The sequence below is a fragment of the Protomyctophum parallelum genome (genome assembly GCF_964188405.1).
Source record: "Protomyctophum parallelum genome assembly, chromosome: 4".
Classification (NCBI taxonomy): Eukaryota; Metazoa; Chordata; class Actinopteri; order Myctophiformes; family Myctophidae; genus Protomyctophum; species Protomyctophum parallelum.
In genome coordinates, this window is record NC_139700.1 from 12067083 (window position 1) to 12090861 (window position 23779).

General features: G+C 42.6%; 1 protein-coding gene across 2 annotated transcripts; it reads right to left on the reverse strand.

Moving 5' to 3' along the window:
- Positions 1–1095: 1095 nt before the first annotated feature.
- On the reverse strand, positions 1096–23112 carry nt5dc3 (5'-nucleotidase domain containing 3). 2 transcript variants are annotated; one of them, XM_083763660.1, is made up of 14 exons: positions 22711–23112; positions 21954–22138; positions 20862–20936; positions 20451–20506; positions 20275–20365; positions 19790–19927; positions 15997–16057; positions 15700–15802; positions 13263–13364; positions 11887–11968; positions 11316–11402; positions 10262–10387; positions 9341–9405; positions 1096–4236 (listed from the first exon to the last, which is right to left on the reverse strand). In XM_083763660.1, exons 1-14 carry the CDS (start codon positions 23018–23020, stop codon positions 3987–3989), a joined length of 1731 nt encoding a protein of 576 aa, XP_083619786.1. In that variant the 5' UTR covers positions 23021–23112; the 3' UTR covers positions 1096–3986. The 2 variants fall into 2 exon arrangements, with proteins under 2 accessions (XP_083619786.1, XP_083619785.1); XM_083763659.1 differs by having other exon boundaries at positions 10262–10402.
- Positions 23113–23779: the final 667 nt, after the last annotated feature.

Sequence of the window (23779 nt, forward strand, 5' to 3'; positions counted from 1 at the left end):
GGGACCCAAACTCACACCAGAAGTATTTCTGAACAATTGAGACATTGAGAATATAAACTAAGACATATCACAGGTTGTTTTCTATAATCACTTGCTTTTCGATGTGCACAAATATGCACAGTATATCATTTTATTTGAGGATCTAAACAGCAGCAGGTATCGTTTCTGGCTCGGAGGTATAGGGAGATTTGGCTGCCAGACAGGAAACAGTGGGAAGTCTCGCGATACTTGGTACGTTCAGAAAGGTTCTTTGTGCACTTTAAATACGATACTTCTATAAAGTTACAGTATACACATCGAAAATCAACACAGTAGACAATAATGTGTTACATGTCTTCTGTTATTTGCCAGAAGCGATTACTTTACAAAAGGTCTCAGTCATTCAGAAATAGTGTCTGTTCATGAGCTGGTCACTGAGCTCTCATTGACTCCAGTGCATTCTGCTGAACTTGTAGTTTTGCTCCCATGAAAGTGTCATGGCACAGCCCAGTCACGTGACCACTTATTTTTCTTCTCAAAGCTTCCTTGCCCAGAAAACAAGGACTATCTAAAGAGGACGGAAAGCGAAGACCGTATGGTGGACTCCATGTTGCTCCCTGGAAGGAAAGAAACATGCGCAGTTGAGACCAGGAAGTTGTACATGCCCAATTTGGGCATGTAAAACGTGAGCTTGTGGAATGTCTATTTAGATTTTTTGTAAAGCCATTTTGCAATAGTGGTGCTGCAGCCAGGCCTACGGCTATGTGGGGGTCCTACTTGGTATGGAAATGTTTGGGAATCACTGCCTTAGGTTATGGAGCAGCTTATCTCTAATCCTTGTTGAAAGGACAAGGCAATTCAGGATTTCGAATATAGGTCTTATCCCAGATAGTGCATCTGTCTATTTGAAAACCAATAAGGAAAATTGCTATCCAACATGGTTTGGCAGTTTAATCCCAAGAAATCCACTGAATAAAAAAGTGATTTTGAAAGAAAACACCCTATGTCTTATTACATTCTCTACCTGACCTCCAGAACTAATAACAAGAGCAACATTTAGAACATCACACAAGACACAAATGTTGGACCACTACCATTTTAATAAATAGCTAAATAAAAATACACTTCAGCAGAAGTAAAAACTCAACTGGAAAAAAATCCAGAAATAAAGGTGGCCAAAGCTATTCAAGCATTTCCCTTTTTCAAAAAGTATACAATCCATATCAGCTTTTACATTATTAACATATCACACATTTGCTGAAAAATAATCAAACCCTCAAACATGTCAACCATTGCTATATTTACTGGCAAACTGGTAAATAGTAATACTCGGTGAACAAGACTTGTTAACAAATTGGCTCAGGAAGGCCAGAAGGTCTTTGAGCAAGACACTTACAGTTACTGTACTGTAGGTGGCGCCACTGCTTCTAATACGAGGGGTCAAATGCATAGAACTCATTTCCCCTTGGGGAACAAAAATACAATTAACAAAAAAAAAGTGCAGTTTATTCCCAGTTGTCAGTAACTAAAGGAAAAAATCACACTTGATGTCAACGTGGCGACGTCACGGACATTCCGTTCTCAAACGGACAGGCTGACACACAAAGCTGTGCATTGGAGCAGCTACGGCGCTAGAAAAAAAAAAAAGTTAAAGCTCAATAGAGCGTTGCAGTCCTGTCCCGCCCCCTTTCAGAACGACGAGGGCACCAGAAGAGAATTCCACATACATTTTTCCCATAGACGTTTTAAAAAGTATTTCTTTAAAGACCTGTAATCGTCGGACAAAGCCAACAGCTGAGTTGACAAATCATGACAATATGATTAGAAAGAAGAAAACTCTAACAAAAGTGTTGTACCCTGCCCTGTTATTCTTCTTTTTAAATTATTTGTTTGGGCCAAAACATTTTGGCTGTTGGCTTTGTCCGAGGCTTACAGGTATTTAAATAAATATGTTTTGAAACGTCTATGGAAACATGAATGGGGAATTGCCCTCGCAGGGGGCGGGACTGCGACACTCTATAAGGAATATCTCTAAATGGTCTGTAGGATGGTGGTGTATGCTTATAGTGTGGTTCACCAAACTGTTTTTTACCCTGAATAATAAGTCTCTTGCTTCATAGTCATTGAAAGTCCTTGAAACGGCAAATAGATGTAATCTGTTTCGAAGTGATTCGATCACATTGCTATCTACCCCAAAGATTTAGTGCTGCAACATAAGACCAGCTTTGAGCTCGTCTAGTTTTTGGCACCCGGCCCATTGACAGCAGCGTGGGTGATTGTTTTCACAGCAATCAACAATTTGTCCATCAAAATCCATTCAATCTGAACACAACACTTCAACTTCAGCAATTGATTGTTCCCCAAACACATTATATTAGGCCTAATCAGAATTAAATCAAAACAAGTTTGCTCTCCAAAGAAAGACGATCTTGTGTGAGGAGAAAATGAGAGAAAAATAAAATGCATTTCTATTTTATTCTTGGTCCTAAGTATGTTGTTGATCCAAAGCTGCCGTTAGAGGTGTGCATCAGCACTGCCCTCACAACTCTATTCATTCCATTACCATTTACCAGGTAACAAATCCATTCTACGATGCATCACACTTTTCTATATTGCTGCACAACATGGCACATTTTTGTTATCAGTCAATACAAGCAGTTTCATAGTTTACTATGAAAACCTGCATCTCCCATTAGGGAGATTTGACATCACGCCTTGTATAATATTATATACAGTATTATAATATTACAGTATTATGTCACATTGCTGCATTGCAGCATGGCCGAATTGCGACGCGTTGCTGAATCGATTATTTTGACACCCCTAGCCGCCGTCCTGACATTCATCTGTCTCTGTAGCTACCTACAACTAGTAGACACGTCCTCTTTTTGTCAACAAATATCTGCAATTCAAATTTCCTGTAATCCGCAAATTGTGACTGTTAATTGTGTTTGCATTACCAGTTAATCAATTTTGCTGCTAAAACATGCCACCGTTTCTCAGCCTCATTAATCCATCTACTGTATGCCGCACCCAATTTAGAACCGATTTACTATAATTAAAAGTTCTCTGTAATCAGCAAAGCGTGGCGTTAATTCGATGTATCAAATGCGAGTTTATTTCCAGTCAAACAAATGCTCTTCACTGGCAGGTGAGACAGGAGTATAGGATACAACAGCAGTGATAACACACAGACATGTACCGGTATGTGGGGAGGAATTAATTGGGGCTAAGAAGCAAAACATACAAAGAAGCCTTCTTTCTGGATAAAAACCTCCCATGCATGCCTTAATTCTATTTTGAATGAATGGATTCAAGATGGTTGGCTTACTAGTGCTATACTGCTTAAAAATATTATTATTTTATAAAAGATACCCAGAATTTCCAGCTTTTGTTATTAACATGACTAAAACCTCATTTACAGGTTCCACGTCAACAGTGCGAGGCAACGCATGTGCATTTCCTGAATTCTGAGCTTTACGTGAATGCTATTGTGTAGAGAGTATATAAGCAAAAAAGCAGCATGCGTCTTTTGTAAAGCCATTCCCCACAAGCCTGGGTTCCAGCCTGCTTCGCTGCGTTCCGTGTTTCGTTTTGTCACTTCGCTATTCTGGACAGGGTCCTATCTCCAAGGTAGGCGGGACATGTAAACGGGTGAAATCGTGGTATTGTGAAATCCGCAGTCGAAAAATGATGATGATGATGATCAGCAACATGGCTACATAACAGACGTTATGAAATCGAGTCAAACAGGAGGCTGGTCAGACTGAGTAGCGAAGAAACAAAACAAAGGCTAATTGTATTACAACGTTGTAGCTTGTGTAGCACTGAATGCATGAATGCAAGTAGAAATCTAGCATCTAGTCACATTTAAGGTCTATGTCCAATAAAAGTCTGGACTGTATGGCCTATATTTGAAAATATAGGCCATAAGAGAAGATTATTTTTGCTCTAGCAGTGATTTTTCCCCCGGTCCCCACTATGGCCCTCTTACTCAGAGTCTCTGCTCAGGCCTCTGGTGTCCTGTGGGGCTGGGGGCTGTGGGCAGGCCTCTGCTCAGGCCAGAAGGGCGACTCGTGCTGCAAGGGGGTGCGGCGAGGGAAGAAGGTGTGCTGGAAGTCATAGTTGAGCAGGCAGCTGATGGAGGGCATGTAGATGTCAGCGAAGCGCGACAGGCGGCGCGAGAAGTAGGTGGGGTTGTGGTACGTCCGGAAGAGGCTTCCAAATTGCTCGTTGAAGATGTCCTTGGTCTGGGACCTGTCAATAAATTATGAACCTTTATTGAAAGGATATCCCCTTGAGATGTATACCATCTCCTTTTCGAGGGAGGGGTCCAACAGAAAACAGCAAATACACTAGACAAAATAATGCAACAAATACATCCATGCATTAAACAGACAAAAACAAAAAGCTCTCCCAAAACTGGCCGCTCCCACCCCGCCTAATCACCCATAGAATGCACCCCAACTAATCACCCATAGAATCCACCCCACCTAATCACCCATAGAATCCACCCCACCTAATCACCCATAGAATCCACCCCACCTAATCACCTATAGAATCCACCCCACCTAATCACCCATAGAATCCACCCCACCTAATTACGCATAGAATCCACCCCACCTAATCACCCATAGAATCCACCCCACCTAATCTCCACCCCACCTAATTACCCATAGAATCCACCCCACCTAATCACCCATAGAATCCACCCCACCTAATCACCCATAGAATCCACCCCACCTAATTACCCATAGAATCCACCCCACCTAATCACCCATAGAATCCACCCCACCTAATCTCCACCCCACCTAATTACCCATAGAATCCACCCCACCTAATCACCCATAGAATCCACCCCACCTAATCACCCATAGAATCCACCCCACCTAATTACCCATAGAATCCACCCCACCTAATTACCCATAGAATCCACCCCACCTAATCACCCATATGCCCAATCCCAATTGCCTCCCTCAAGCCCTGAGCCCTGGACCCTCATTGACTTTAATGACGTCAGCCGTAAGTGCTTGAGGGTGAGAGGCTGCAAGGGCTCCAAATTGTTGTGAAAGAAATGGGACAGCACTTTGAAGATGAGTCCGCCATTCATGACACTTTATACAAACTGTCCTCATTCACAGCCAGTGCCTACCTACATGCTTGGCCTATTTATATTTTATGTCTATCATGTCTATTTTAGTATTTAAGATGATCGTTTTATTATTAGTTTAATAAATACACTTTCCTGTGTGATATGAGTTGTAATATTCATATATAATAATATGCATTATACATTTTCAAAATTTCATTTCCATATTATTTTACTTTGCTCATTAGTCATTTCTCATCATGTTTCCCTTAATATTATTATTGTTATTAAATATATAGCCTATATCCTTCCATTCCGTCTCCTTTTGAGAACAGTGAGAAAGCACTATTGTGTTTGTTGACATTCTAATCGTGATACATAACTAATTTGCATACCTAAATGATTGACGTTCGGAGGACCCCCCTCATTCCACTGGTAACGCTATGAACTGTGGGTAATTTATTTGCCAAAGTCAGCCTAAAGTCAGCATCGACCCTGACTTTGGCAAAGGGCACATAAAGGGGCGGGGCTGAGCCCTCACTGACTTACCGATTTCAAATGGGACATCCCTCAAGCCCTCGCAGACTTCACATGAACGCGCAGCTAAGTCAGTGAGGGCTCATTGAGTCAGCAAGGGAGTGGATTGGTATTGGACCATAGAATCCACCCCACCAAATCTCCATCCCACCTAATCACCCATAGAATCCACGCCACCGAATCTCCACCCCACCTAATCACCCATAGAATCCACCCCACCGAATCTCCACCCCACCTAATCACCCATAGAATCCACCCCACCGAATCTCCACCCCACCTAATCACCCATAGAATCCACCCCACCGAATCTCCACCCCACCTAATCACCCATAGAATAAGAGACACCCACCCCACCTAATCACCCATAGAATAAGAGACTTCATGCTTCAATGTATTCATATAAATATATAAAGATGAACAAAAAAACAGACTACAGACCGTTACATACGTACATATGGTATCATGCATTATACAAATATGAACGTGCACATGCAGCATGGATGTTCAATTACAAGGTATTCACAGGCTTGTTTATAAGAGACAGAGGGAACAATCAGAGGCATATTAGAAGCAGGGTATTTGAAGATGAGTAAGGATAGACGATTTAAAGATATTGAATGAGTTAATGGATCTAATGGCCCCTACACACTGTAGGAGTTTTAAAGTTGTCGGCGAGTCATAAGATCGTTTTTTTAATCGACTGTCATTATATCTGTGTGGCTTTCACACTAAACGATTGATAGCCGACTAGGCATCACACAGTGCAAGAGTTCACCACGATGCGATTCAGACCTGATACATATACAGTAGAGTTCACCACGATGCGATCCAGACCGGATACATATACGTACAGTAGGCTGCATCATTTGTTTTACACGTGCAGGATGCCGTGATAGACCGACACAGGTCGGTCTCTCTCTCTCTCTGCGTGCACGCCACACACACACACACACACACACACACACACACACACACACACACACACACACACACACACACACACACACACACACACACACACACACACACACACACACACACACACACACACACACACACACACACACACACACACACACACACACACACACACACACACACACACACACACACACACACACACACACAGGAATAGCCAGGCTACACAGGGCAAAATGTTTGTGATAGCGTACTGTATAGCCTACGTGTGCGACAAATCTTGATTTTCATGCACACACACACACACACAGACCACACACACACGGTCCAAACTTTGCTCTGCACTGTTTATTACGATGCGGTCTTATCAACATTATTCAAGTGAAATGCCTTGGTTTTGACTATTTAACAGCAACATTGGGCTAATATAGCTACCAAGATGTACAACACAGGGATTTACCCAAGGAATAAAGGTTATATCATCTGATCATCTATCAATACAGTCGACAGACAGACAGACAGACAGACAGACAGAACAGCTGTCCTGTGCTCTCATTGGCTGTATAATATGGCCTTCTCGGGATGCGGTCGCAACCCATTTCATACTCAAGGATGTCCAGTCGGCGAGAGAGCCACATTTCAAACCTGCTAGATATTTAGGAAGGCATCGGCAAGCGTTTTTATCGGCGCTATATCTGCTCGCAGAGCCTTTCACACACAGCGAGCAAAACCTTGGCGACCAAAGCCTGATCTTGCGTCAGATCGGGAGTTTTGTCGGCGAGCGCCAAAAAATGCTCCCAGACAGCATAATCGGAGCAAATATCGTGCAGTGTGTACGAGCCAAAAGGGAACTGGGAAGATTGTTCCAATCGTCAGGAGCTTTGTAATTGACAGCACGTCGGCAAACTTCTTTCCACCATTGGTGGTGGGGACAATGAGGTAAGGATAATCTGTATGCCTCAGGTTATAATGAGCTGAAGGGATGCACATAATTATTGTTTTAGATATTCAGGGTAGTTCAAATAAATGCATTTCAAGATAAATAGCAGCCAGTATTTAAGTGGTACCAGTTAAGAGACTCATATACATAACACAGTGGTGGGTCATATAAGGACACCTCAGTATATCTGCAAAGATTGTTACGTTACATTAAGAGGATAGAGGTTTGTTTCAGAAGTATTTTGATAAACAATTTCAGCATAGTCTAATATTGGGAGGATTCATTGTGAGATCTTTTTCTGACCTGAAGGGTGAAACAGTTAATGGATGGCTGAAATTTACTTTCTGGACAACAGAGGTAATATGAGACTTGAATGAGAGTTGAGGGTCGAGCCAGATTTAATTCATCTACCTTTTCCATTTGTGTGCCATCAGCAAATGTAATAGATAAAGGTAAAGGAAAAAAGCATACTAAAGGACTTTTTCAATATTGGCTTGTTGAGGTGAAACCATCTTTGAACTGCATCAAAGGCAGCCTGTAGTGTACACTGAATTAGGGAAAGGAGATAACAGATTTTGAGGAATAGATGACTGTGTCATCGACATATAATAGAATGTGGCAGTCAGAACAAATTGTGGAGAGGTCATTAATAAAAATGGAGAACAGCAGAGGACCCAGGGAAGGACCCTGGGGTACACCTTTCTCCATAATCATACATTCAGATCGGTTCCCCTGATACGACTTGAGACTCACTGACGTCTAAGGTGGAGACATGAGTTAAACCAGAGAACGGACTCTCTTGAGAGACCAATGGAATGCAGTTTGTCGAGAAGTAGGTAATGGTCTACCAAAACGAATGTTGTTTCTACATTGGCAGCAGCCTACCAAGTCTAATTCCTTGTATGACAACTAGAGACCTGCAAGCCCGTCGGGTACCGACGGGGCCCAGCCCGGCCCACCAAAACGGGCCGGGCCGGGCCGGGCCGACTTTGTCAATGCCCAACGGGCCCAGGGCCGGGCGGGCTCACGCGCCGTTACATTAATTTTCCGATGTGAATTTCACCCAGACTGGACTTGCTTCAGCAGCGCGGCAGCATGCTGCTGTCTGCTCCATAGTGACGTCACGTGACAATAACCCCTCCACACACACGCACACACACAAGCACACTAAAATCTGGTCAAAACTATAAAGACTTTGAAACAACGTGTTTTACATTCTATCTCTCTCGCTCCACGCCTATAAACTCTCGTCCTCTCTCTCTCCTAATTATTGTGCAGCGCAGCTGTACACACACACACACACACACACACACACACACACACTAAGTAGTACTAAGTAGCCTATAGGCTACGGCTCTCCTCTGACAGAATTCATCTCAGCTCCGCAGTCCACAATAAAAACAAATTAAATACTGCAGGAGCATTATTACCACACTAAACAAAGTTGGATTTGGTCTACTCTGGGTTTTATAATGCAGCGTGAGTCCGCGGTAGCCGATCTGCAAGCTCACAACGTGTTGCGCTGATTGACAGTGCACGTGCAGTGCAGCAGCTACTGTATAAAACTATAATTAAGTAGGCTACTTTTTAGTGTGATGTCTGTGTGTTAGAGCGACCGCGGCGGCGGCACGCATGCTTGAAATATTAAATAAAACTATGTCGGGGTTCCGGGCCGGGCCCGGGCTGTTTCTGGACTTTACCAACGGGCTTAGGGCCGGACGGGCCTTAACTCCACGGGCCCCGGGCCGGGCCAGGGCCTATATTTTAGGCCCGTGCAGGGCTCTAATGACAACTAACTCTGCTCCTGTGCAGCAGTAAATGTTCCTGGGAGCTCAAAAAGTGCAATATGTTGTGGCGGACAAACAAATGTTCTTTACCTCATGGTCTCTCTCTCTTTTATCCACTCCTTGACAACAGCTCGGGAAGACGGATCCCTGTGGACCTGTTTCACAAAAGAATGGAACAGAGAAGATGAGCGGCTCGAAGCACACACTTCATAAGTGAACATTCATTCATTCATTTCCATGTTTCTGCCCTGAGGCCATCTAGGTAATTCTTTATGTATAATAAATTAACCCCTTAGTGTTCACCCATTTGGTGAAAACAGCAGGTCGGCTATAGCAAAGAGATTTAGGGCCCTATTTTCGTCAGTGCTAAACCCTTTATACCTGAACTTCTTTGCCTTTTTTACTATTTTGAAAAACATATTAAAATTGTTCAACTAGCCGATCTACATCAGCACGTTGTGAGCTTGTAGATCGACTACTTGAACTATTCCAAAATATTTTTCAAAATAGTAAAAAAGGCAAAGACGTTTAGGGATAAGGGGTTTAGCATGGACAAAATAGGGCCCTTGGTGTTAAGGGAAAAATTTACCCCTAGGGTACACTAGTAAACCTTTTTCTTTTTTTTTCTTTCTATTCCCTGTTTGCTTAGTTGCTCTATGGAATTGACATCCTAAAAAATCTGTCAACTATGTTGGCTAATATTATTAATTGTATATACCGGTAGGCAAGTATTTATACTGCAATCATGTTATTTGTAAATTATATACAGTAGATTCATATTTTGTTCATATTTCTTATTGTGATATACTGTACATAGGTATAGGCCTCATATAGTCAGTCCCTTTGGGCTTCTTGTCTCCTCCTGGCACTTTTGTTTTTATCTTTGGTGTACCGTTTGTTTCAGTTTTTTGTTTTTTACATTGTGCTAAATAAATCAAATCAAATATAGGGTGTAAGTGGTTAAGCATGATCTGAAAAAAGTGTGTTCTTGCCGATTGATTATGATCTGACCTGCATGTGTTCGATGAGTCCGGTCAGCGCCTGCAGCCAGGTCATCATGTGGACGTATTGCTGCGTGTTCATGATCTTTATCTCCTTCCTCAACTCGGGGATGATGGCGCCCGTCCTCCAGCCGTGCTTCAGAGTGAGATCCTGCATGCAGAGAGAGGACACCCGTCATACCCAATGAGAGGACAAAGACGCAGAGAGGACACAGATGCAGAGGACACAGACGCAGAGAGGACACCCAATGAGAGGACACAGACGCAGAGAGGACACCCAATGAGGACACAGACGCAGAGAGGACACCCGTCATACCCAATGAGAGGACACAGACGCAGAGAGGACACCCAATGAGAGGACACAGACGCAGAGAGGACACCCGTCATACCCAATGAGAGGACACAGACGCAGAGAGGACACCCAATGAGGACACAGACGCAGAGAGGACACCCGTCATACCCTATGAGAGGCCACAGACTCCTTCGACCCTTCCTCCTCCTCCACCTCCTCCTTCTTTAAACAACTCGATAACGTTCTCATGTTAGTTTGATACTTATTTTCTGAGCCATGCAAATAAACAACAACCCGCACTGACCGGAGACAGAGAGGTTCATGTGCCCCGTGCGTAAAGCTTAACCAGAAACAGGACAGTCATTGTGTCAGCACGGATGTAGCCTCGGAAACCCAGACGTTTCTATCTGTTACTTCTCTGACACAGCGCAGTTCAAACTTCAAATTCAGCCAGTCAATAGTGGGACACCGCTCGCTGAGAGCCACATACACAGCTGCAGTTGGTTTTTAATTAAGGGCGCGTTCTGAATGCAATGCAAACTAATAGGCGAGTGCGCTCCAGTGCATATGGGAAAGAATGACTTCTGTCCGTGACAATAATCAATGCTACAGTTTGAATTCTGTACACACTCACACATAGAGCAAAAAATATGATATGGGGAAAACATTTATTTATTTATTTTCAACTTTCGACTTCTCCTGATCTGAATCGACTTGTGTTAATGACATCGATAAATCAATTTTTTTTGTGAATGCCCTAGTGTCTACTTACAGCCAGGTCACTGTAGATGTGATCTCCAAAATAGAGCACCTTGGACCCCCTCCACCCTGTCAGCCTCAAGAACTCATACAGGTTTCCCTGAATCAGAGATACAAGCAACAAACAAACAGACCAAAAGAGGGTGATTAGGGATGCACCAATGTATCAACCGATATTTGCCGCCATCGGTCAATATCGGCAACTAAAACTGACATTAACCAATGGCAGTATAGCTGATATATGTTGTTGATAAGCATACATTTTGCGTTGGTTATCTGTAGCCTATACCAATTTGTAGTTTCTAAAAATGTATTTCCTGTATTGAAGATTCATTTGTTTCCCTGGCACAAAAGGGGGAAATGAAAACAACAAAAACTAAATAAACATAGCCGTATCAGTATCGACTGAATTGTGATTTTAAACATCGGTAATAAATTTCCATTAAACTCTAATGTCTCTGGATGTCTGGAAGGACCAGAACTCAACAGGGGTGCGTTAAAACTTAGTTTAAGGTTAGTTTTTAGGTGCGACTGTGCGTGTGCGTGTGCGTGTGTGTGTGTGTGTCTGTGCTGGTACACAACACCTGCTTATAGATCTGTCCTTTCTCCAATTTGTGAATCCTGTCCCAAAGCAGCACCCCTTTGGATGTCACTCGTCTGAAAGGTCTACAAACATAAAACATGATCATCAGGTATTATTATAATATAATAAGGAGGAAGAAATTTGTTAAAATCATGCTTTTATTTGGACACCCCCACCAGTTCATTAAGTTTGCCTGGTGGGTGGTGATCCACCTGAACTGAAGCCGCACCCACAGCTGTAGTTGTATGATAATGGGGGAGGGGTTAGGGTAGGGCTGATAGTGTGATGTTCATTGGCCCGTTTGACTGTCAAGGGTTCAGCCTCCAGGAGGAAACCCTGAATACAAAGTTAATACACCATTGCACATAAAAACGACTCCAGGCTGTCTAATGAACTACTGTCACCTCAGACACATGAAAAACTGGAGAAATACAAAAATTGTGGCACTCCATCTTTAAAGGAGCATTCAGTGATTTGGGTGATTTGGGAAAAAACATCGGTCCGCCCCGGTAACAAGATGTGCACATGCACGTACTACAGTGGGGGGACACGTGACAGGCCAACAGCACGCACACCAAGGTCCGCCCCCGCTCGATCATGATTGGCGGAAGGCCCCTCTCTATCCTGATTGAATGAAGGCTGGGCCACCTAGCCAAAAACGAAACCTAAGGTTTTTTGACCCCAGGGGTTAACTGGGGACAGGGAGGAACTCCTTATATGGTCAGCACACTCTATAGTAGGGAGGATTATCACAAGACAACAAAAAATAAGTGATATTTGAATTAAGTGAAATCACTGAATATACATTTAAGTGCTATTGCTTTCCCTATACCGATTGGTACCCACAAGACAGTGGGGTAACAATGACAATTAATTGCAAACAAGCCTATAACACGAAAGCTTATAGAAAGTTTACTCAAATAGGTCACACACATGCACGCACGCGAGTGGGTGAGTGTTCTCAAGCACAATGAATATAATGTTCAATGTATATATAATTTTACTCTCACTAGAGACTCTGGGCCCTATTTTTGTCAGTGCTAAACCCCTTATCCCTAAACTACTGCCTTTTTTTTTTACTATTTTGAAAAACATAAAAAATAATTGCTCAACTAAGCCGATCTACATCAACACATATAGCTTATAGATCGAACTATTCAAAAATGATTTTCAAATTAGTAAAAAAAAGGCAAAGAAGTTTAGGGATAAGGGGTTTAGCATGGACGAAAAAATAGAGCCCTCTCTCTCTTGATACTCTGGTGAGTTGAGAAAGGACAGTGGCTGAGACAATTGCCCTCTGCTGCCACCTAGTGTATTAAATCACAAACACGCACATAACTTTGTATACACGCACGCATGCACGCACACTGTACTCACTTTCTCCTGTCGTTGAAGAAACCAGGTTTGTCAGCCTGCACAATAACCACATCAAACAGGTCCCTCCAGTCTTTCCCTACGATGTAGCTCATTCCCCGGTTCCTGCATGGGGAAAACAAACAACAGCTCAGCATCAGGAATATCTGAACAATTGTCATGAGGGTCACATGTTCTGTGTTGCATCAGGTCAATTGATAGTGCAGTGTAGTAGTGGTCAGTGATATCAATCAATATCAAACTATTGTAATTAAGTACAATAAGATGAAAATGAAACTGCTCGACTGGCAACAATTTCCCACGGTTTTTTGCAGTTATTTTCCATGATGTGGGACTCGAAAGTAAAAAGCTCTTCCAGCAAACTTGGTACACCCACCGATTCAATATATCAAGTAGTTTCGCTGCTTGCATTAGGACACAAAGTGGTCTGTTACAAATATTAGCCTTTACGGTTCCTGGTTTTCGCAGGTTTGATTCCAGGCCAAGCCAGCAAATGTGTCGCTGTGTCCCTGAGCTTGCTCCCCCGAACTTCTTGGAATGGCTGTGCCGTAGGCTGGGTAAATGCAGAGGACCAATTGCACGTATGTGTGCATATGTATATAGTGACAAAAAACACTGCAATAAGTGGAGATAAATATTTGAAATATTAGTTGTTTTATTATTATTATTCCAGGCTGCGTACCAACCCAGACAAACTGCACCTATCAAATGTGACCAAATTTGACTGAGGGACTGCCATTGGATTTTTTTGAATTTTCGTTTTTTCATGTCATGAAAGCAGGGAATCATAGCTTCAAATTGACATATTAGTTGTTCAGTTTGACCCACCAGTTTTGGAGATATGGCTTATAGAGTAATGTTTTGCAGTAAACAGCGAGTTGAGAAAACAGGCTTGAAAGGTTCACTTCTGTGGTCTCTAACATTACACCAAGCTACATGTTTAAGCATTTATTTCATATTTACATGTCGATTTCAGCTGACACTTATTTCAGACATTCTCTAGTATGTGAAGAGTCCGCCTGTGCTAAAAAGAATTATGTGTGCCTTTATTGATGGTTACAGTGAAAGAGGGAGAGAGAGAAGGGGAGAGACATGCAGCAAAGGTCGTCATGAACGGGACTCGATTGCACGATACGCTGTCAGGCCAGAGCCTATATGTGGCATGCGCCTGGACCACTAGGACCATGCTAAATTGGCTGGTGTTAGGGATTTGCCAATTTAGGGTTAGGGCCCGGGTCATGGTTGGGGTTAGGGATTTCCAATTTAGGGTTAGGGCCATGGTTGAGGTTAAGGGTTGCCAATTCTACCGGAGGAGTCAGCATTTACAAGCCTCAGAGGACGTGGGAAAAAAGTCCCACTTCACGTCTTCTCGCCATTTCAAAGGGAGTGAATAGCATTGATTTAAACAGTGATGGAGATGTGTTGATTACTTGATTTATCATGCTGTGGACTCTGTGGAGACAGAGGAAGACAATTCAAATGAATTGGACTTAAAGCCAAGTAAAACCATCAAGGAATTACTGATCATGATTCATGGCCACGGCAGAAGAGCGAGTACTATATCCAACTTGAAAACTTGTATTGGATGTCTTTAAGGGCTGTGTGGAATGAATCAACAGGTTCATGGGTGGTAGTGACTATGCACTTAGATTTACCATATTCTGAAAGGGAGAGAAAGGCTGCCTTGATTAGTCTGTTGTCAAGAACTTCTTGTTTCCATATAAATAGCCTCATTTTGACCACAACTTCCTTCCTACACTATATAAGACTGCCTAGAAGAGGGTGGGTGAACAGACTTGGACGACGGTGGATGTAACAAATCCTTGTCACGAACGGGTGTTCATGTGTCTGTCATGAGAAAGGTCACACCAGGGGCCACGTTGTAGTGGGTGACCCGTGTGGGGCGGGCCAGTGCGCGTCAAGACATTTTCACTTAATTGGCTGGGGGGTTCATATTATTCAGAAATGCGGGACCAAACACTTCTAGTAAGTTGAATTCACCCAGTATGATCACTTCAGGTTCAACAAAGGGAGCGTGCAATGACATTGGTGCGACCCCACACTATGGTGCTCATGTTTCCTTAGTTTTGAATAAACACAACTAAACAACTACAACATGCTTTTAACATTTGTGTATTGCTTGCCATGAAGACTGAGACTGTAACCAAGGACACAAGTTGGATATCTTTTGATACTGTGTGAAACGCTCGTGCATGTGTTCCATAAAAAAGGGCCTTTTCTGCTGTCAGCATAGTGTCAATAGAGCCCCAATGTGAGTGATAGTCATGGCAACAGTAGTCTTAGTAATTTAAATATTAAGACTATTCGAAAGGCTCAAAAGCAGCTTACCGGGGACTGTCAGACTGCTGAACACTGTCCAAATAAAATGCACTTTAGTTTTTCGTTTCGCTCTTTTACAGATGTGACAAGATGGACTTACACAAAGTCAAATGGGCTGTTTGTGATGAGAAACATCTTTTTCCCGAATGCAGCCAGCTTGTTCAACACCGCCTGACTGTGTTCACCATAGCAGATGTATTTATCTGGAGAAAGGCAGAGAGAAAGTGTAACAGGTAAAGAGAGACATGGCCTTGTGCAGACAATATGAATGATGAAAACAATAATACCAGCCTTGTTATTCCTTCTTGGCACATACATAATTTCATGTTAAATTCAACAGATTTGACCAGCTCAAACAAAGACAATGACATTCAGGGGAATGCTCTGCATTTATTACCGATATCCGCCTCCACGGCTCTATACATGATGCCCTTTACGTGAACATCTCCGATGGCCTCCTGTGAGAGAGAGTGAAAAACAGACACAGTCGTCAGCCAGGGGAACGAAGACTTCATAGACACAATGTTCAGCATTCAGGAGGGTTGGAATATTAGCACTTTGTTCTGCAGGGAAAACACCTGAGTTTGCAAACACAAAGGAGTGCAAATTGTTTGTGCGACAGGAGGAGCAGCATCTCTGAATACAAATGCGAGTAGCAGACAAGAGAGACAGCCTCCATTGTTGTCCGGTCACTTTGTAGAGATGGGAGACGAAAAGTCTCTGATGGCTTGTCAGTAGTCAAGCCAAGAACAACAGTTTATCTATCGTTTAGCTGTAAACTGGAACGGACAGACGAGGTAGAATTTGGGTGGGTTGGGGGGGGGAGAGAGACTACATGTGAGGAAGGCCTTATTAATATTAATATTTATTAACAGTTTGCAGAATTACAGTACATTTCAAGCACAAACTCAATACAAAGACAATTACCAATTACAATGTTTTAACCGATAACTTGAAAACAAGAATGAAACGCGTATCATTATCTGCCAGGTGAAAAAAGCACTTTCCGTTGTGCATCTGTGCCCCCGTTTTAATTAATTTTTCTCCCCAATTATTTTGTGTTATTATTTTAACGTGCATGTTTCTGACGACCTCGCAGCTGTTGTTTGCGTTTGTTTCAGACATGCTTTTGTTGGTTCAATCACTGCGTTTTGTTCTGTAACTCCAGTTTGCTCATAACATTAGCCGCCGTAGAGTAATACTGCGGCGTTGCAGAGTCTGGGTTAAAACTTCTGCATTATGGCCTTTCAGGGCTTTCAGGCTTAGGCGGCGTTTCAGAGTATGGGTTCAGACTCGGGGCAGCCAATCATGACTAGGTCCTCAACGCCAACCCGAGCAAAAATTGTTGGAAAACTGGAAACCGGAAACAAACACAAAACGACACCACTCTTCAAAAGGGACAGCTTGCAACGTGACGGGACGCACCACTTGACAACTTGTAGATCAGCGCAATAGAGTCCCTCACGTGATTAGATGTAAATTAAAGGAGAATTCCATACTAGAAGGCTTTCTTACCTTTCTTTGTAGTTGTTACGTCACCATCAAAGAGGTCCAGGTGTTATTTTGTGAAAAAGCTCCTTATTGGCTATTTCCCCTACCATAATCCCTAAATGAATTGCATTGAATTGAATGGGGCTATGGGGTGTTGTGCTAATTCGCTTATTTCCATCGCTCAAAATTATATATTTTTTGTATACATCCTCTCTTCATAATGTAAATAATAACCCAAGCGGCACACTTTACTACTTATTATCACAACACCCCATACATCCCATTCAATTCAATGCAATTCATTTAGGGCTTATGGTAGGGGAAATAGCCAATAAGGAGCTTTTGCACAAAATGACACCTGGACCTCTTTGATGGGGACGTAACAACTACAAAGAAAGGTAAGAAAGCCTTTTAGTATGGAATTCTCCTTTAAGTAAATAGCCAACTCTCAGTCACATGTAATGACAATAAGTTAGGCTGATAAAACTTGAAATGGATATTATATAAGCCCTTTCTACTGAACAACAATGCTCACTCCCCTTTGCCGAGGTAAAGAGATGATGCTAGAATCTGCTTTTGTCCCTTTGGTCAGTCTTTCAGGGCAGTTAAGAGCTCATTTGGGCAGGTGTGTGTGTGTGTGTGTGTGTGTGTGTGTGTGTGTGTGTGTGTGTCTGTCTGACAAGTGTGAAAACATACATTTTTATATTTTCTGACGTGCTACTTGGTGTAAAAACACAGATCTCTGGGTAAGCCGGGTTGGTTTACCCAGGGCCTGCCAACTTTGGAAGGCAATCATCAAAATCGTAACTTTCCGAGGAATGCCAACTAATCTTATAAAAGAAGAATTCAGAAAATGTCAATGACAGTTGATACAACGTCCAGTTTATTATTAACAACTCATTCTGTGCCGCGGTCATGTGCAGAACCACTGCATTAGAACATGCTACGGTACAAAGGCCACAGTGAACGGGGAGAGAGCTGCCCACACACACACACACACGCCCTCAGAGTGAGAACAGAGGGCCCCCCCTCCCTCTGAAAAAACCAGAGCCAGGTGCTGGGGAGGCTCTGAAGCAGGCCAGCCAGAGCTCTAAAATTAGACACCAGTTTTTTTTTTCCACACCTAAAATGTCACCGACTACATAAAGTATGCTCGGAGTCACAACAGCCCCCAACCTTAGAGTATATATGAATAGAGACGGCACCCGCATGTGTGCTGGGCTTGTTACTCGGTTTCAACTTAATCATCACGCTAAAATATGTATCTGAAAACATTATAGGGTAGAAATAAGCCACATAACAGTAAACTGGTACAGCTGGCCAACTATCTGACTTGTAAACAAACACACACCATGCTGCTGCGTCCCTAGCTACCGTCCCATCGCTTGAAGGGATGCGACGCTCTGATTGGTTCAGAAACTTCAGACTGGTGTTTCATGTTGAAACCATCTGAAACTTCAAAATAAAATGATCACCATTTCCGTTTCCCTTTAAATGGTGGCTGGCTAGCTGCTGCCTCACAGGTACATTTGGGGGGGAAATACTACCTTCCCAAATATAAAAATAAGCAGCCTGGAATTGATAATGTAGTCAGAATGTTTGCTCTTCCATTCAGCAAAGTATTAACTAAGTATGTTTTTTCCCCGATGACCTTGGGATACATCACTGAGGATACATGCCAGGTGCATCTATGCAATGTTTTTTGTTATAGTTCTTCTATTTATAGTGACTCATAGGAATAGACTATGTGACAACAAGTTATAGTCTGGTCACTCTGGTGACCACCGGAGAGACGGGTGACAGCCGGAATGTATAGACAGCAACCGGGTGAGCAGTATGGGTTAGCGCCCCAGCCTGTGTCCTCCGTGAGGAAGAAGCCCAACAAACCCTCTGTGAGGGCCATTCAAGCAGCAAGCGGAGCCCGCAGCACCACCTTCTCGCTCGGGTGGAGTCTACGGAACCATTGACCACCACTCCTGAATGAAGTGTCTGGTGCAACGCACAGGTCCTGGGCCTGGTGAGAGCAGAAGTGGACCTGGTGAGACGTAGGAGGGGCCAGGACAGGAGTCAACCCACAGAGCCTAGTCCTTCCATGCGCCAGAAGCGTACCTCCCAGCCCTGGCAGAGTTGCTCTGGAGTAGTTCCAACGGATTGTTTTGCCCTAGTGGGACTGATTGAGGGTAGCTAGTAGCTACTGACGTAAATCGGGACTTGATCAACCGGGCTGGGTCGCCTGAGTGAGGGGTATGATGTTCGAGAGACCCGAAACCCCAATGACCTTGGGATACATCACTGAGGATACGTCCCAGGTGCATCCATGCGATGTTTTTATTTTGTTATTTCCCTGTTTGGATTTGACATGAAAAAGATGTTGATTTTTTTTTCTCATTTTCTAATTGTTGTCAGAATGAATACACTTTAGACTTTACTTGAACTGATTTTGATTTGTACGGTTGGTTCATACTTAGTTTTGCGCTGGTTGATACTTTGCAGATCTGCTTCATTTTTATTTTAGACTACTCATTTAGTTGGTTATAAAATATCCTTATTTAACGTCAGTGAAATTTGTGGCTGCGCACATCCCTACTTTGGAGGACTGAATTCCTGAATACCATAACCAAACATCTAACAGAATCACGGTCCCCACAGAGATCGTTAAACAGAGTGGGAGAATATTTGCAATTAATACTGTACGGTACCTTCACATCTTTGTAGAGATGGACGGGCTCATAGTCAATGTTGTGTTTCATGAAGAAGTCATTGACGCACGACAGGAGGGTCATCTCAGGCAGGGAGAAGATGTCCATGTACTGCTTCATGGTGGAGCCATGGGAACTCTGCAGGAAAAGCAAAAAACACCACCATTCAAATGAAAAACAACATACTAGACACTGTATTACATAGTTTTATTTGCCAATGTGTGTATGTAACCGATACATCAGAGGGTCAAGATGTATTGGTACACTCTAAAGCTACTGTAAGTTTTGAGCACTGTGACTGTCCAGTGTCCACACACTGCACGCAGTGGTTTTAGCCTGGTTTAAAAATGTTTCATGTGACATGAATTTGCACAATCCGTGCAGGGAAACGTGCCTTAATAATAATATTAGTAAAAGAACAATGGTAGTAATCTCAGTCACACTGTAGTAGTATGGAATGTATTGTGTGTGTATTGCCGTTTTACCTTCCCATAGAAATCACTCATATGCTCTAGAGGGACATGGCTGCCCTCATACATGGCAATAACCTCCTCGTCAGATACAGGATGGAGACCCCTGCAGAATAAGTGATTATATTTTTTTGACCGTGTCAGGAAAAAAGCATTCTCAATCTGTTCTATGCGTTGCCATGCATACATACCTGTACACTGTTCCCAATTGGATGTAGTGAAAGGCATCAATCTTCATCAGTAGAGCCTGAACAGAGCAAAGTCAGTGAATGGATTAATGGCTCCATTTTGTGATTGTGTGGAAGACCACCATCTGAAAGAGCTAGGCTCTTGACAATAAGATGCTGGAACCATTTAAATGACAATGTTTAACTTTTTGAGTGGCTTAACCCATTCTGACCTGAGATCAGATTCTAAAAATGTCTTCTACATCCTGACAGTTTTCCATTCTGACCTGAGATCAGATTCTAAAAATGTCTTCTACATCCTGACAGTTTTCCATTCTTACCTGAGATCAGATTTTAAAAATGTCAGTCGCTCTTCGATAAAAAAACACCAAAACACCAAAATGGGTTAAAAACAGACAATGGTGTAGGTCTCACCTTCTGAACGTCATAGTGCAGGCCCCTGATAGCAAAGTTTGGAATGTACTCGTAATCCCGGAGGCCCTCTGGGTACTAGATTAGAAATAAGAATACGTTATTGTGAGCGTCAACAAAAAAATAAACAATAGATGATAAAATAATAAAATCCAGTAGAGAACCAGTGGAGAGAAACACAGCAAACATGTCTTAGATTGAAATTTCTGTAATTTTCAGATTGAGGTTATAATTATGTGCCCGGGTCTACGTGTATTGTGTAACATATAATGAGGTTAGTCTTACTGCATTATATTATAATGCAGTAAGACTAACCTCATTATATGTTACACATAAAAGAGGCTGTCGAACCAGGAGTGGGGGGGGGGGGGGGGATTGTGTTCTGTGCTTTGATAATTTCGTTTTCAACCCTTTTCATATCAAGGTCCATTATTTATTGTGGATTTGAGCCACAGACCATTTGGCCTCTCAAGTTAAAGAGGGTCCATTTGGTTACCAACTCTCAATTTAGCTGGGGACCACCTGGAACCGCCTCAAGGACCACTGGTTGAAAACCACCGATTTACAGTGCATTACTTGACGTCACACAGTTTCGCTAACAGGACTGATTCTGCCAGGATTGGAACATGGAGCCGTGAGACATGCGTGTTGTTGTGTTGTGTCAGAGAAGAAAATGGAACAGAAGAGAGAGAACACACAGCCCCACAGCAGCAGCACAGCCACACTCCTGACTGTACATAAACTGTTTTTTTCCTACTGTTTTTACTCTTGCCAATACTAACAACTATTGCAGTACTATATGACCATTTATTTGTATTGCATTGGATTGATGCCAACAGATTAATTTCGTTGTACACTTGTGTCCAATGACAAAATAAAATCCATCCATCCATCCATCCATCCATCCATCCATCCACATACCCACCCATAATGCATACACACACACACACACAAACACAATGCACACGGTCACAGCTACACCCGGACACAGCTACACCCCACCACACAAACGCATGTGTGTGTACGTGTGTGTGTGTGTGTGTGTGTGTGTGTGTGTGTGTGTGTGTGTGTGTGTGTGTGTGTGCGTAAACGCACCCTTTTTTCTGTGATGAGGATGTCACGTGCGATGTTGAAGATCAGTGTGTGGAGTTGACTGGAGTAGAATGCCAGGGTGTAGTCATAGTCAAAGCCATAAATCTCAATGTCGTCCAGGTTCATCTCGTTGTTGGCAAAGATGGTGTCGGGGTTAACCGAATTCTTTGTTATTACTGGAATCAAATCTAGAAGGGAGGACAGGGAGTGGTTATGGTTATTAATAGTGCCGCACAATATTATCGGTACATCGATATGCCATTAAAAATGCATGGATATTCTGTATCGAACTGATATAAAAATAACTATTTTTTTATTATCGGATACCGATATAGGCCAAAATGTCAATATTGTGCATCTCTAGTTATTAACTTTTCTATTGCAGCTGCTGGCAACTGTTCAGCACTTTTCCATTTTCCATTTTGCCTCTTGAATAGGAATTAAAGTGGGAGTTCCATAACTTCCATTTCAACTGTACCATAATCAACAGGTAGCCCCTATCGGAACCCTCGGTTACCTTTTCTGTATTTTAAAGGGGCTAATCAACAGTATTCCACAGGTCAAAATGATGATGATGATGACAATGATGGTTATTATTATGATTATTATATTATTATTATTATTATTATTATTAGTAGTAGTAGTAGTATTAGTATTAGTATTGTATTGTACATTTGTTTAACTACAAGTAGAGTTTACATGCAGTCATGTTTGAGGCAGTCAGAGATGACCCCTATAAGTCTAATATATTCTTTCTTACCTTCGGTTTCTCTTTTGGTCTGGTGGTAAACAGACCACAGCCAGTCGCTCATGTTTTGGTCACCTGAAGAGCTGCTGGTACAAAATGGCACTGTTGTGGTGTTGTTGGCACCATGCTGGGGTCGTGGTGCCAATAACACATGTCCCACTCCAAAGTCCCGTTTACACACTAGTCGAGTCCTGGGCTCTGATGATGGGTGTCTGAAGAAGAGCCTCCTCTGCTGTAGGACATTACAGACAACAGACAGCTTCTGCAGACACTCCGTATTTTTTAAGAGAGTGGAAAGGGACAGCGACATGAAGGGCGTCATGGCTCTCCTCCCGTTTGGGGTCGTCTAAACCCGTGTGTATAGGTCGTGGTGGTGGGCTATGATGATGCATGCGGTGGTCTACCATAGGGTAAATATACACACACACCGCCGTTAGCGAATATTGTGTTAGTGCCCCCCGGGCTCCAGGCTCCAAACCATGCACGACGTCACTTCCCTGTTCTAAATAAAATCCCATTGCCAGAACGGACAGCACTACTGTCTGTGAATGGATAGTTGGTTGTCACTGGCAACCGCAATTGTGGACAGTGATATTTGTGAATTGTACAGATCATAAAATTGAAAATGTAACTAACTTACTAAAAGTAAACTAACCTATAAAGTACTCTTTTGTCAGTTCAACTGACTCTGGTTCTTTTTTTTTTAATTCAGTTTAGTTTCACTTTATAGTTTATATAGCTAGTAGTTTAATTTCATCAAGTAATTTTGGTTCCAGTTCATCCCTCAATATACACATGCCTAACTAAAATGTCATGCCAAATACAGGATGACTGGTGGAATAAGTCTGGTCTGGTGACACAAGGTTACAGAATGACTAGCAATAGATAGATGCACATGCACACGCACCTTCATATATATTTTAGCTCACGCACCTTTATATATATTTTATCTCATTCTCAGGTACTATGTGTAAATATGTTTTGGACCTTGTAAAAAAGAATTAGTTGTACAGTCTTGCAGCAAAGTCAATATCTGATGTTAGAAAGCATGAGGACCCCCCCCCCCCCCCCCCCCCACACA

Excerpts from the sequence above, each read along its gene's own strand:
- nt5dc3 (XM_083763659.1), bottom strand. The coding sequence starts at position 23,020 with ATGACGCCCTTCATGTCGCTGTCCCTTTCCACTCTCTTAAAAAATACG. Across the intron at positions 15,803-15,996 it reads AGCCGTGGAGGCGGATATCG|ATAAATACATCTGCTATGGT; the intron begins GTAATAAATGCA and ends GCCTTTCTCCAG. Across the intron at positions 4,237-9,340 it reads AAAGAGAGAGAGACCATGAG|GTCCCAGACCAAGGACATCT; the intron begins GTAAAGAACATT and ends ATTTATTGACAG.